Source organism: Sturnus vulgaris, unplaced genomic scaffold, assembly GCF_052056855.1.
Source record: "Sturnus vulgaris isolate bStuVul1 unplaced genomic scaffold, bStuVul1.hap1 Scaffold_87, whole genome shotgun sequence".
In the NCBI taxonomy this organism is placed as follows: Eukaryota; Metazoa; Chordata; class Aves; order Passeriformes; family Sturnidae; genus Sturnus; species Sturnus vulgaris.
In genome coordinates, this window is record NW_028276756.1 from 2,277,087 (window position 1) to 2,290,749 (window position 13,663).

At 48.2% G+C, this 13,663-nt stretch overlaps 2 protein-coding genes across 2 annotated transcripts in view; both read right to left on the minus strand.

The window, feature by feature from the left end:
• Positions 1-13,663, minus strand: part of LOC148217303 (uncharacterized) — a 262,278-nt gene that overhangs the window by 56,674 nt on the left and 191,941 nt on the right. The window lies entirely within an intron of this gene.
• Positions 1,485-2,466, minus strand: LOC148217306 (olfactory receptor 14J1-like). The gene has a single exon (XM_088158767.1). The coding sequence runs from the start codon at positions 2,464-2,466 to the stop codon at positions 1,534-1,536; it is 933 nt and encodes a 310-aa protein (XP_088014893.1). The 3' UTR covers positions 1,485-1,533.

Consider the following 13,663-nt stretch of genomic DNA (forward strand, 5'->3'; position numbering starts at 1 on the left):
GCCTCCTCTTCACAAGGTCCAGCAGCCCAGGTCCCTCAGCTTCTCCACACAGCCCCAAAGCCCATCCTGTCAGTCCTGCAGAGCCTCTCCAGCCCCTCCTCATTGCCCACAACAGGGAGCCCCACACCCCGACACAGCAGCTCAGATGTGCCCCCCTGGCCTGTGGTGCCTCTGGCAAGGGAGCAGCACGAGGAACTGCAGGACCCTGCAGACAATTCCTGAAGCACTTGGAGGATGATCCTGCTCCCCAAGTGATGTTCCCATGGTGCCAACTGAGGAACTGAAATGAGGAGTGAGGCCAGAGAGGAAAGGACAAACAGGGATGGCTGTTTGCAGGGGAGGGACAGGGATGGCCAAGAGGAAGAAATCTTGAGAAGGTAAGAAAAAAGAAAGCAAAGGTGAAGCAAAGGAAATGCTCAAGGCAGTTTGGTGGTGGCTGCCAGGCAGCAATGTCTGCAGTGGGACAGGAAACTCACAGCTGATGGGAACAAACTTCCTGGCTGACTTCAGAGGCCATGACAAAGCTGAGTGGTTTCCCTGCCGTCCCCCAGCCCTTGCTGGCCCCAGGGGCTGATGGCATTTGTGCTCACTCAGCTCCATGTCCCCACAGCAGCACCATGGGGGTGCTGAGCCTGCTGTGTGCAATGCAAACAGGGGCTCCTGAGCCAGTGCTGCCATGTGTGTGCCTGCAAGGATGCGGCTCCTGTGTGAGCTGGGGGAGAGGCCAGGGCTGCAGAGGGGGGATGTTGTTGGCAGGTGCATGAGGACGCTCTGGGACGCTGCCCTGGGGTGTCCAGCGCAGTGGGGATGGATCAGCCCCTGCTCTGCTGCTCCTTGCCAGGGTGTCCCCCTTGCAGGGAGCTTGCAGAGCACCAGCCATGCTGTTTGCCCCCAGCCTGCCCACGGCCAGCCTGGGGCTGCTCCCGGGGCTTTTCTGTGCTCAGCATTGGGCTGGCCAAGTGTTGTGGAGAGAGCCTGGCCAAGGAGCCTGGAGCCCCCAGGCCCTGGCCTGAGGCGTCAGTGCTGCCCCAGCAGTGCCCATGGCCTGTCTCTGCTGCAGCCCTGGCACTGCCACCCCCAGGGCTGTGCCCGGCCCCGAGAGCACTCAGGCCCTGCAGCAAGACGAGGGCCAGGAGGGCAGCGGGGCAGTGGCACGGGAGCAGCACTGGCAACACCAAGTGCTGCTGCTGCTGGGCACAGCTGCTGTGCCAGCACTGATCTGCCCCAGCTCTGCAAACAGACATTGCTGCTGCAGCTCCTGAGAAGGGAACAAAAGGGGCATCTCTGGAGAAAACTTTGCTGGGAGATCCTTTAGTTCATATATAGCCACCAAGAGTGCAGCTCCTCATTGACAGAGCCTGTGGCCACAGGGAAGGTGGGGAGAAACAAATTGAGAAATGAGACGAGCAAAAGCTTATATTTGTGGACAATATGGAAAAACTAAAACAAAAGAAAAAGAATCACACAACTAAGCAAACAAGACCTATTAAAAATGGATTTTATTTATGTGATTTTCATTATTTTTGTGGAAGTTTAATGTCCCTGAAACCCTCCAGTCATCAGTCTCCACATTGCAGCCTTGAGCTCCTGGTTCCTGAGACTATAGATGAGGGGATTCAGGGCTGGAGTCACCACTGAGTACAGAACTGACATTGCCAGATCCAGGGATGGGGAGGAGATGGAGGGGGGCTTCAGGTTAGCAAACATGCCAGTGCTGACAAACAGGGAAACCACAGCCAGGTGAGGGAGGCAGGTGGAAAAGGCTTTGTGCCTTCCCTGCTCAGAGGGGATCCTCAGCACAGCCCTGAAGATCTCCACATAGGAGAAAACAATGAACACGAAACAGCCAGAAGTTAAACAGGCACTAAGAGCAATGAGCCCAACTTCCCTGAGGTTGGAGTGTGAGCAGGAGAGCTTGAGGATCTGGGGGATTTCACAGAAGAACTGTCCCAGGGCAGTGCCATGGCACAGGGGCAGGGAAAATGTATTGGCTGTGTGCAGCAGAGCATTGAGAAAGGCACTGGCCCAGGCAGCTGCTGCCATGTGGGCACAAGCTCTGCTGCCCAGGAGGGTCCCGTAGTGCAGGGGTTTGCAGATGGACACGTAGCGGTCGTAGCACATGATGGTCAGGAGGGAAAACTCTGATGAGATGAAAAAGGCAAAGAAAAAGAGCTGAGCAGCGCATCCAGCATAGGAGATATGTCTGGTGTCCCAGAGGGAATTGTGCATGGCTTTGGGGACAGTGGTGCAGATGGAGCCCAGGTCAGAGAGGGCCAGGTTGAGCAGGAAGAAGAACATGGGGGTGTGCAGGTGGTGGCCGCAGGCTACGGCGCTGATGATGAGGCCGTTGGCCAGGAGGGCAGCCAGGGAGATGGCCAGGAAGAGGCAGAAGTGCAGGAGCTGCAGCTGCCGCGTGTCTGCCAATGGCAGCAGGAGGAAGTGGCTGATGGAGCTGCTGTTGGACATTTCCTGTGTCTTGGCATAGGGATCTGTAATAAAAGCAATCATGGAATAGTTCAGTTTGGAGAGGACTTGAAATATCCCAGCCCAGCTTTGTGGCACTTTTCCCCCACTGCCTGCCCAGGGCTCTGCTGCCTGGAGCTGTCCCTGGCAGCAGCTGCTTCCCTGTGCCCAGGGCTGAGCCCTGCCAGTGCTGCCAGTGACCAGCCCAGCCCTGGGGGCTCAGCTCTGCCCTGCACACCCCTCCCAGCACAGGGCACTGCCCAGGGCCACCTCTGCCTTTGCAGGCTCTGATGGGAACAGCACAGCAACCCTGAGGAGGCTGGAAAAGTGACACTGATGTTGCCTGTAAGTGCTGATTTCTGTTACTTCCTGCTTTATTAAAATCTGAGATAAAAAATTATTTTTCCCAACCTGAACTGAGACGAATATCTATATGCAATTTCCCCACCTATGCAACACAGAGCAATAGAATATAAAATTAGGATTATCTTTTTTATGCAGCCCCTGCCTCTCTGTGTTCCCTTTGTAATCTACCTAGAAATATTCTGGAGTTAAATGCTACTCTGGGAGCAGTCCTGAATATGCAGCATCCTCACCACACAATGACAAGACTTCCAAACCTCACCAGCTGTCTCCTTCCACCCAGACCTTGTCCCCCAGTGCTGGGAGCAGCTCCCAGGGCTGGCTGAGAGCTCTCCCTGGCAGCAGCAGAGTCCCTGCCCCAGCACAGCGCCCTGGGCTGCAGGACCCTGCTCTGCACGACAGCCCTGGGCACCCCTGGCTGCTCTACACAAGAGATCATCAGAGAATGTACTCACACAGTCTGCAGGCATTGGGATGTTGCAGCTTTAGGAGATCACTGCAGGAGCTGCAGCTGCATTATCCTGCAGCCAGAGGCTTCCTGTGTCAAGGGCTGGGAGTGATTCTGCCCCAGGCACTTCTGAGCATCTTCCCAGCCCTGACTGATTGAAGCTCTCTGTGCCTCTGTGCTGTGCCTGGGGTGGCTGCAGGCAGTGCCCCAGCCCTGCTGGGCTGGGAAAAGAGCTGCTCATGAAGAGAAATGTGTTTTTGAAGCTCTTCTTGGTTGCCAGGATCACCCTCTGTGTCAGGAACCCAGCGCAGCTCATCAGCACAGACACAGCACAAGGACTTTAATGACCCTCTCAGGGCGTTGGTGCTGTCTGCATCAGACTCAGTCCCTCAGAGTGTACTTGAAAAACTTCTCAAGAACTCAAATTTTAATTGAAACACTGAAGTTTCTTCAAGTTTTAATGGGTCCCACTGAGGGACAGGACTGAGAAAGTGTCCCCAGGTTCCAGTTAGAGCAGAACACTGGAGGCACTGATGACAGGTGGGGACAAACAAGGGAAAGGTGTCTGTGATGCTGAGCAAACCTGGATGTGTTTCAGGAATGCAAAGGGTCAAGGGCTGAGCCCCAGCCCCTGGCAAGGCACATCCTGTCCCTCCCTCATTGCTCAGGGCTCTTCCCGGCCCACTGGGCTCTGGCCATGTGCAATGCCAAGGGCAGCACCATGGGGCGGCCCCTGCCAGGCTGCTGAGCAGGGACAAGGAGGCAATGAGGCCCCAGCACAGCAAGGCTCACTTGTCCCCTGCTGGCCTCAGGCCCAGGGCCAGCCTGCATGGCCCAAGTGCTGCAGGAGTTGGCTGTGTCAGGGCCTTTCAGCTGCTGCCCATCCCTGTGCCCTCTGCAGCCCAGGCTGTCCTACGGTGTCCATGCCCTGCGCCTCTGTCCCTGCAGGCTGTCGTCATCCCCCGGCTGCCCCACCTCGCTGGCCCCTTCCTTTGCTGACAGCTCTGCCTCCTGCCTGCCTCTGCCTGGACACACAAAGCCTTGGGCTGCTCCAGATTCCTTCTGGGGGATGTGCTGCACCCCAGCCCTGCCCTGGGAGAGAAATTCCTTTCTCCTTGTGTCAACTCTGGACCACCCCAGCTGCACTTGGCATTAATTCTTTCTTTCTGTGGCTGTTTTCCTCTATGTCAAAAGGATCCACCATCACTGAAACTGATCTTCAATCCCTCCCAGGGCTCTCCTCTGCCATCCTCAGTCTCCACTCCACTTAGCTTCTTTGTCCCTATACAGTGGTCAAGTGCTTGAGTCCATGGGCACCTGGACAAGAGGTATGGTTCTTTTCTGTGGGAAGGAAACCACAGAATCCCAAAATTAAAAGAGGAAAGGCGTTCACCAGATGCCAAGGTCAGCCAGACCTGTTTGTCTTGGCTGCATTTGTCTGGGAGCAATCCTTCAATAGATGGAATTTTTGAGGCCAAATTCTAATTTTTACCATAGGTACCTGGAAGAGAAGGATAGTTCTTTTCCATAGGAAGGAAAGCACAGCCCCTGTGTTTCAATGCAGCTGAGAGTGGCCCTCAGGAAGCCAAGGGAAGTTAGACTTGTCAGTCCAGGCAGATTTTGTCTCGGAGCTATACTTAGATCGATAGAATTTTGGAGATGAATTCCCAATTTTGGCCTTGGATGCCTGGACTGGAAAGATTTTTTTCCGTGGGAAGAAAAGCACAGCCCCAAAGTGTTTCAAAGGCAGATGAGAGCTGGCCCCCAAGAGGCCAAGGCCAGCCAAAGCTGTCTGTCGTGGCAAGTTTCATATGGGAACAATACTTGGATATACAGAATGTTGGAGGAGGGATCCTAATTTTGGCCATTTGTGGCTGGAAGTGAAGGACAGTTTTGTTCCATGGGAAGGAAAGCATGGAGCCCCATTGCTCCAGGTCCATTGGAGAAGAAGTTCTCACCATGCCCAGGTCATCTGAACCTCTCAGGCAGCCCCCAGGAGCCCATGCCAGCCAGAGCTGTTCCATGTTTCCTTGGTTCCATGGGGCCGTGCCGTGTCACAAAGGCCTGGTGGTTCCTTGGGGCTCAGCAGTGCCACAGTGTCCCCTTGGTTCCATGGAACACCACAGCATCCCTGTGGTCCCCGTGGTTCCACAAGCCCTGCAGTGTCACAATGGCCCCTGGCTTCCATGAGCCCACGCAGAGTCACAGTGGTCTCCATGGGAAGGGAAGCACCAAGTCCCAGTGGTTCAGAGGCAGATGAGACACAAGCACCAGAGACCAAGGCCAGCCACATCTGTCTGTCCTGGCAGGTTTGTCTGGGAGTAGCACTTGGATATAGAGAATTTTGAATGTGGAATGCCAATTTTGGCCATTTGTGCCTGGACAAGCAGGACGAGTCTTTTCCATAAAAAGGAAAGCATGAGCCCCAGTGTTTGGAAGGCAGGTGAGAGCCGGCCCTCAGGAGGTAGAGCCAGCCATTCTTGACAGAATGGCAGCTTTTGTCTGGGAGCAATCCTTGGACATATGGAATTTGGGAGGAGGAATCCCAATTTTGGCCATGGACACCATGTCAAAATGCATGGGTTTTTCCATATGAAAGAAAAGCAGAAAGTCCAAGTGTTTTGGAAGATGAGAGGTGGCCACCATAAGCGAGGACAGCCAGACATCTCTCATAGCATCTTGTGTCTTGGAACAATCCTTGGATATACAGAATTTTGGAAATGGAGTCTTAATATTGGCCATGGGCATCTGGAAATAAAATATGTTTAATTCCATAGGAAGAAAAGCACAAAGGCCCAGTGTTTTAAGGCAAATGAGAGCTGGTCCCTGGGAGGTCAAGCCAGGCAGATCTATCTTTCCTGGCAGGTTTCATCTGAGTACAATCCTTGGATATATGGAATTTTGGAGGCCAAATCCCAATTCTGGCCATGGGACCTGGAGGAGAAGGACAGCTCTGTTCTATAGGAAGGAAAGCACATAGCCCCAGAGCTCCACAGGTAGAGGAGAAGCAGCCCCAGCCGTGCCAAGGTCAGCTGAACCTCTCAGGCAGCCCCTGGGAGGCCAGGCCAGCCAGAGCTCTTCCATGTTCCCTTGGTTCCATGGGGCCCCTCAGAGTCACAAAGGTAACACTTTTCAAACCTGCCATTGACTAGCTCCTAATGCCAGTAAAGATGACTGTAGGGGCTGTTTTAACTTTGTCAAATCACTTGTTGCAGTGCCCAACTTATTCATTAATATTTCTGAATCGATTCCATTTAAGACTCTCAATCCTGCTCCTCATATTCCAGTTAAATCTCTTCTCATTCTGCCCCTGAATTGTACTTGCTTTTGTAACCATGTTGCCCAGCCCTCAAAGGATGTCTTTAGGAAAGAGGAGCAGGCTGGCTGAATTTCAGAGATATTAGTTTCCATTAGTCTTTCAACACGCTTGAGAGACCACTCGGGGTTAAATAACAGTGGTTGTTGGCCTGTGTTCCTTATTACATAGGGGCCAACTTCATAAATTTTAGGTTCAATCTTAGGTGGTGTGGTCTGGGCTTGGGTACTAACACAGGTTACAGTAGATTCAATTGTTGTAATAGGCATGGCCTTTAATTTAAATTTAAATGAGAGCCCAGTAGTGTCATGGCTCCAAAGGCCACATCCACAGTCTGTACTAACGTAAAATCATACCAACAATCTAATTTACTTAGACCATTGCAAATCTCCAGGTGCTTGTCTGTAGGAGAAGTTGAAACACTAATTTGAATTGTGTTCTCATGCTGAGTCCCACTAATCATTCGGGACCCTATTCTGATTACTTCTCCTATAGTCCCTTGAAGGGACCACGACCTTTGCTTTTGCCATTCCTGCTTTTCATATACCCGGTTTTTGTGCATGACCACAGTTGATAGGTTTAAATCTTTTATATCAGAACACTTTCCCATGGATGCAGTGTACTGAATGAAAGCTTGGGACCAAGGCCATTCAGCATTATTCTGGCTAGAGGTGCTTTCCAATTCTTGGATTACGCTTATGACTACAAGCAAAACAAACAAAACTCTTCTATTGACTAGATTTCTGCAAACTAAATTACTGAATATTCCCAACCACAATGTACTCATTTTGCTCGAGTAAATTTTAATATCATTTCATTGTCACCCAGTGTTACTTTCCAAGGGGCTTGTGGAGCCTTTTTCACTCAAGAATGGTGAATCCAGGCACTCTGCTCCTTGATCATAACTGCAATGAAGGTGGTGAGAAGCACCTGAATGGTCCTTCCCACTGTGGCTATAAAGTTTTTCTGTAAGAGACTTAACATACACATAATCTCCAGGCTGTATGTCATGCACTGATCCATCCAGCCCTCTGCCCCGAGTTCCAGCCACATTTTTCTCAATTTCTCTGAGTTGCTTACTTAAGGCTATTGTATAGGCAGGCAGCCTCTGTTCCCCCACTTGGGTAGACAATCCCTTTTGCACTCCTATGGTCTCCCATAAATCATTTCAAAGGAACTTAGATTTTCTTTGGCTCTAGGCTTGGTTTGGATCCACAGCAATGCCAGTGGGAGAAATTGAGGCCAGGGTAAATTAGCTTCTTGTCCTAGCTTAATTAAATGATCTATTTTTTCAACTTGGCCACTTGACTGGGGATGATATGGAGTATGGAGCTCCCAGTCTATGCCCAAGTGATAACTGATTTGTTGTACTATTTTTGAAATAAAATGTGGCCCTCCATCTGAAGGTATTGTGGCTGGAACTCTGAAGCGTGGGATTATCTCTTGTAACAATACCCTGGTTACCTCTCAGGCTTTGGCAGTTCTGGTGGGAAAAGCCTCTGGCCACCCTGAAAAGGTGTCTGTTAACACCAGCAAATATTGATATCCCCCTTTTTTTGGGAGTTCTGAAAGGTCAATTTGCCACTGTTGCCCAAGACCATGGCCTTTTCCAATTTGACCAAGTTTTGGGTTGGGGATATTCTTGGGTTTGGTCTGGAGCCAAATGTCAGACTGCTGGGCTACCTGAACGATAATAGAGTATAAATTTCTGGCAGTAATCTTTTCAATTAGATAGCTATACAGGGCATCTGTTCCCCGGTGTGTTTTCTGGTGCTCTTCCCTTACTAATGACCATAACAGGTGAGAAGGGATGACCATTGTCCCTTCTGCAGTAACAGCCCATCCCTCTTGGTTATACATTCCTCCTTGATCCTTAATTAGTTTTCTATCCCTTCTGGTATATACTGGCTTACCTTCAAGGGAGAACAGTCCATCTGGAATTAAAGCTCCCTCAATCGTCATCTCACCTTTTGCTGCTTCTTTTGCCTCTCTGTCTGCCAGCTCATTTCCTTCCTCCAATTCTGAGCTCACATTCTGGTGTGCCTTAATGTCCATAATTGCTACCTGCTCAGGTAGCTGAACTGCTTTCAGTAGCTGCAATATTTCCTGTGCATGTTTGATGTTTTTCCCTTGTGAGTTTAACAGTCCTCTTTCTTTCCAGATGGCTCCATGTGTGTGTACAACCCCAAATGCATATCTTGAGTCTCTATAAATATTTATTTTCTTTCCTTTCATGATCTCTAAGGTGCAGGTTAGAGCAATTATCTCAGCTTTTTGTGCAGAGGTATCTACTGGCAAAGGTCCAGATTCTGTTACCTCTTTGCAGGTGGTAACTGCATACCCACCATGTCACTTTCCACTGACAACGTAGCTGCTTCCATCAGTGAACCAGGTTTGGGTGTCATCCAAAGGGGTGTCCTTCAGATCTGGGCAGCTGGAGTAGGAGGCTTTGATAGTCTCCAGGCAGTCATGGTGTAAAAAAATCACTTTTCTTGATTTCCACTAAGAAAAGAAGCTGTGTTGATAATGTTAGTCACAATTATCTCTACATTGTCTTGTTCTACCATGATGGCTTGGTATTTCAGGAACCTTTGTGGGGAGAGCCAGTGCCCACCCTTTACTTCCAGCACTGCAGACACTGTGTGAGACACCAATACAGTAATTTTCTGGCCCAGGGTGAATTTGTGTGCCTCTTGAATATTCAGCACCACTGCTGCAAGGGCTCTGAGGCATCCCGGCCATCCCTTGGCTGTTGTGTCCAGTTGTTTGGAGAAGCAAACAACTGCTCTCTGGTATGGACCCAGGTCCTGGGCCAGTATCCCCAGGGCAATTCCCTGCTTCTCATGGGAAAACAGAAAGAATGGTTTACTCACATCTGGGAGTCTGAGAGCCAGAGCTGACATTAGAGCATTCTTCAGCTGGTGAAAGGCCCGAGTGGCCTCTTTTGTCCCCTGGAGTTCTCTGTTCCCATTTGTAATGAGCACGTACAGGGGTTTCATAAGTACACCATAATTATAAATCCATAATTGGCACCACCCTGTCATTCCTAAGAATGTTTGCAGTTCCTTCACTGTTTGAGGCTTTGGGGTTTTGCAGATCACTTCCTTGTGATCTTGCCCTACAGTCTGATGTCCCACACTAATTTCATAACCTAGATAAATTACTTTTCACTTCACTACCTGGACCTTTTTCTTTGATACCCTGTATCCCTCAAGTCCTAGAAAGTTTAGGAGGGTTACTGTGCAGGCTGCACATGCCTCTTTCATCTGGGTGGCTATGAGGAGATCATTCCATGTACTGCAGTAGCTTTCCTTCTTCTGGGGGAGCCTCCCAGGATCCCAGATCTTTGCATGTTCTCCAAACAGGGTAGGAGAGTTTTAAATCCCTGAGGCAACATCATCCATATGAACTGGGATCTGCACCTGCTTTTAGGGTTTTCCCATTCAAATGCAAATATTTTCTGGCTGTCTTCATGGAGAAGGAAGCAAAAGGAGGCATCTTTCAAGTCTAAAATGGTAAACCAAGTTAGCTCTGGTGTTAGGCACGTTAGCAAAGTGTATGGATTTGCTACCACAGGATAGAGATCTTCAGTTATTCTGTTAACAGCTCTTAGACCCTGTACTATCCAATATGACCCATCAGGTTTTCATAGCTGTAAGATGGGACTATTGAACTCAGATTGACATTCTTTTAAGAACCCTAATTGCAAAAAGTTTTCAACTATTGGGCTAATTTCTTCCCTGTTCTCTCTTTTCAAGGGTAGTGTTTAATTCTAACTGGTTGCTTTCCTTCCTTCAGTTTAATTACTATATGAGATGCATTTTTTGCCCACCCTGCTACATTAGAAGTCCACACTCCAAGAAATACTTGATTTATTATTTCTTCACTAATTTCTCCCTCCATTTGAACAGCTCTTAATAATAAACTTAATGCCTCTATGTGCTGTTCATCATTTACCTCCAGAATAACCTCCCCAATTTTAGATTTAATGGTTATTTGTAATTGTTCCAACAAGTCTCTCCCCAAAACATGCCTTGGGGAACTGGGCAGGTATAGAAATTTATGAATGCTCCATTGCTTTCCAAGCCTATACTTCAATGGTTTACAAAAATATGCTTTTTCAGGTTGGTCGGTTGCTCCTATTACTGTAACATAATCCTTCTCCACAGGTGCCATAGTTAAAACCAAATATGTTGCCCCTGTGTCAACCAGAAGTTTCACCTCTTTGTCTTTTTCCCCCAGCTTCAATTTTATAACCAGTGGATCTCCTGGGGTGCGATCTACTGGTCCTCCTCAGTCTTCTGTCACGTGTGCAATTAGTTCTCCCTTTTCCTGAGGGCCACCACGTCTTCGTTCTGGGCATTGATTTTTCCAGTGACCATATTTCTTACAGATTGCACACTGGTCTCTGCCCAGCTGGGATGGGCCTTGCCTAGGTGGTCCCTGTCCGTGTCTTCCTCTCTCCCTCTCACGACAGCCACAAACTTCCTCATTCCTTGTTTATATCCTTCTTCCCTGTTCCTAAAGACTCTCCACGCCTCATCCACCAGAGTCTCTAAGTTCCTCCAATCCACCCCCCGTATCTTTTGAAGTTTCCATCTTATGTCACCCGTAGGTTGCCCCAGGAATAAACTGACTGGCTGCTGTGTCCCTGTGTCAGACCCAGGCTCCAGTGGTGTGTGGCAGCACATTGCATCCCTTCATCGATCGAGGAATTCGGATGGTGGCTCAGAGGGCCCCTGCTTAATTTCATACAATGCTGACCAATTTATAGTTTTGGGAATGGCTTTTTCAATTCCCTTTGCAATCCACGCCTGATAGCTTTAAACTTTTTCAATTCTGCTGATCTGTTTGGGTCCCACTGTGGATTTTGGAGTGGGAAATAATCTTTCACATCCAATTGTTGCTTTTCATAATAACCTTCTGCCAAATCCCCTGACATTTTTATAATTAATTGTTTCTCTGTCTCAGTCAGTGCATCCAATAATAATTGCATATCCTTCCAATCTGGATTATGTTATTTTATTATAAATCTCAGACATTTAGCTGTGTTAACTGGATCACTGTGGTAATTTTTAGCAACCTTTTCCCATGCCTCCAAGTCGATTGTGGAGAAGGGAACTTTAACCAATACCATTCCTCCCACTGGTCCCCTTGCCTCTCACAGAGATACCTGTAATATGTATGCCTGTTAGCTGAGTTGTGATTGTTTTCTTTAAAGAGTCGAGCAGCTAATAGTTGCTATAAAGTTATTTATTGCAAAGGCACATCAGTCTCAAAAGGCAAAGGGTCACAAGCGTTCAAGTCCATGCTAAAGTTTTGGTATAGAGTCCTAAATAGGTAAAGTCCCAGTCAGAAGCAGAAGCTGCTCCCAATGGTCCTGAAGGGCCGATGTTGCTGGGGCAGCTCCTCTCTTCTTTGGGTGATGATGGTGGTGGTGAGGAGAGAAGTGAGAGGGCAGGAACAAAACCAAAAGGCAAGAAGCAAAAGGTGAGTCTCTCCCCAGTGCATAGATTCTTATATCCAAACTTCCCAACAAGCTAAAGACACAAACTCAAACCTAGTTCTAGTTTCTTAGCACACCAGCTATGTATAAACTACATATATGTTCTATCTTGTTCTATCTAAAAAAATGTAAGCAATATTCTTAGTATAGTTTTATTATGTCTAATACTATGTTCCTGGAGCCTCCACAGAAACACTTGTATCTAAGGCTATATTTTTCAACCCTCACTAGAGCTCATGCTTCTACACTGGTCTCTGAGATCTTTACTCTCTAAAAGCACTTAAAACTTATTCTTACTTCCTTATTCTAAAACTTAAACTTACACCTCTACTTTATGTGTGAGTGGTTTAATATACTTGAATCCATCCAAAGGTTTTAATTCAATCCCTGCACTCTGATTTCTCTCTGAAGAATTCGGAGAGACCCTTGACTTACAGACTCCAACATCTGTTGTCTAGTCTGGTGTGTGATCAGAAGGGGGTCTCCATCCTCTGAGTCCTCATCCCTTTCCTGTTTTACCTGGGGGGACCTCAGAAAATCGTCTGCCAGATCTTGTTCCTGGGCCACAGTCTGGTAAACCTTATCAGATTATGTGCATCTTTGCCCTATACTACACACTGAACAACACTGCTTGAGCTTTCCTCTCTTATCCTCCTTCTCTAGGGCCAATACCAGAGGGTCAGATGGAACCCTGAGCCCACAGTCCCTCTGCCATTCGGGGTGATTTTGAAGGGAGAAATCATATCTGCACATGATACCTCTGTCCACTTCCCTCCCAAGAAATAGCATGAGCTGTAATAGCGTGTTAAAATACAAAGTTCCACTGGGTGGTCACTTCACTCCATTGTCCAATTTATATAAAGGCCACCAGGCCTTGCAGAATCTAATAAGATCTCTCTTGTTTTCTGGGCCTCCTGGTTCATCAACGTTTTTCCAATGTGCAATAACACAGTCTAATGGACTGGCCTCTCTTTACTTTGTCCAGTTCCCATTATCTTCTCCTTGTCTTGTCTTGTTTCCACCCAACTTTTCCTCACACAATTTCACTGTTCTTTCCCAGTTTTCTTCCCACACACAATCCCAATTCGCGGGCAACCAATATTACTTTCCACATACTAATTTCAGAATATTAGGTTAAACACTGACTTGGTTAGGATAGTTTTGCAATTCACACTTGGGGCATACATCCTGCTGGTTATTAGAGCAACAATGCCAATGTATTTCACAATCTCTACACTGTAATAAACCCCATGCCAGATGCCAAACCCTTGATCCTCTGACAGCTCTAAATCTCCCAGAAAGACAAATTATCCTGTTCACTCCCTCTGGAATACTCAGAGTCCCTACTGCAGGTTGCTCCTAGTCCAAGGTTACCAATCTCCCTGCAGAGGTTTCTTATATCCCTCCTAGACAGACCCGTTCATTCCCTCTTTTTATCCAATGACTTATTGGATCAATATATTCCCAGGGATCAAGTCCAAACCACTGCTGTGGGGATACTCTTTCAATTTGTCTATCTACTCTTAAAAGAAACACTAGCCACTCTGTCTTCAATCACAACACTTCT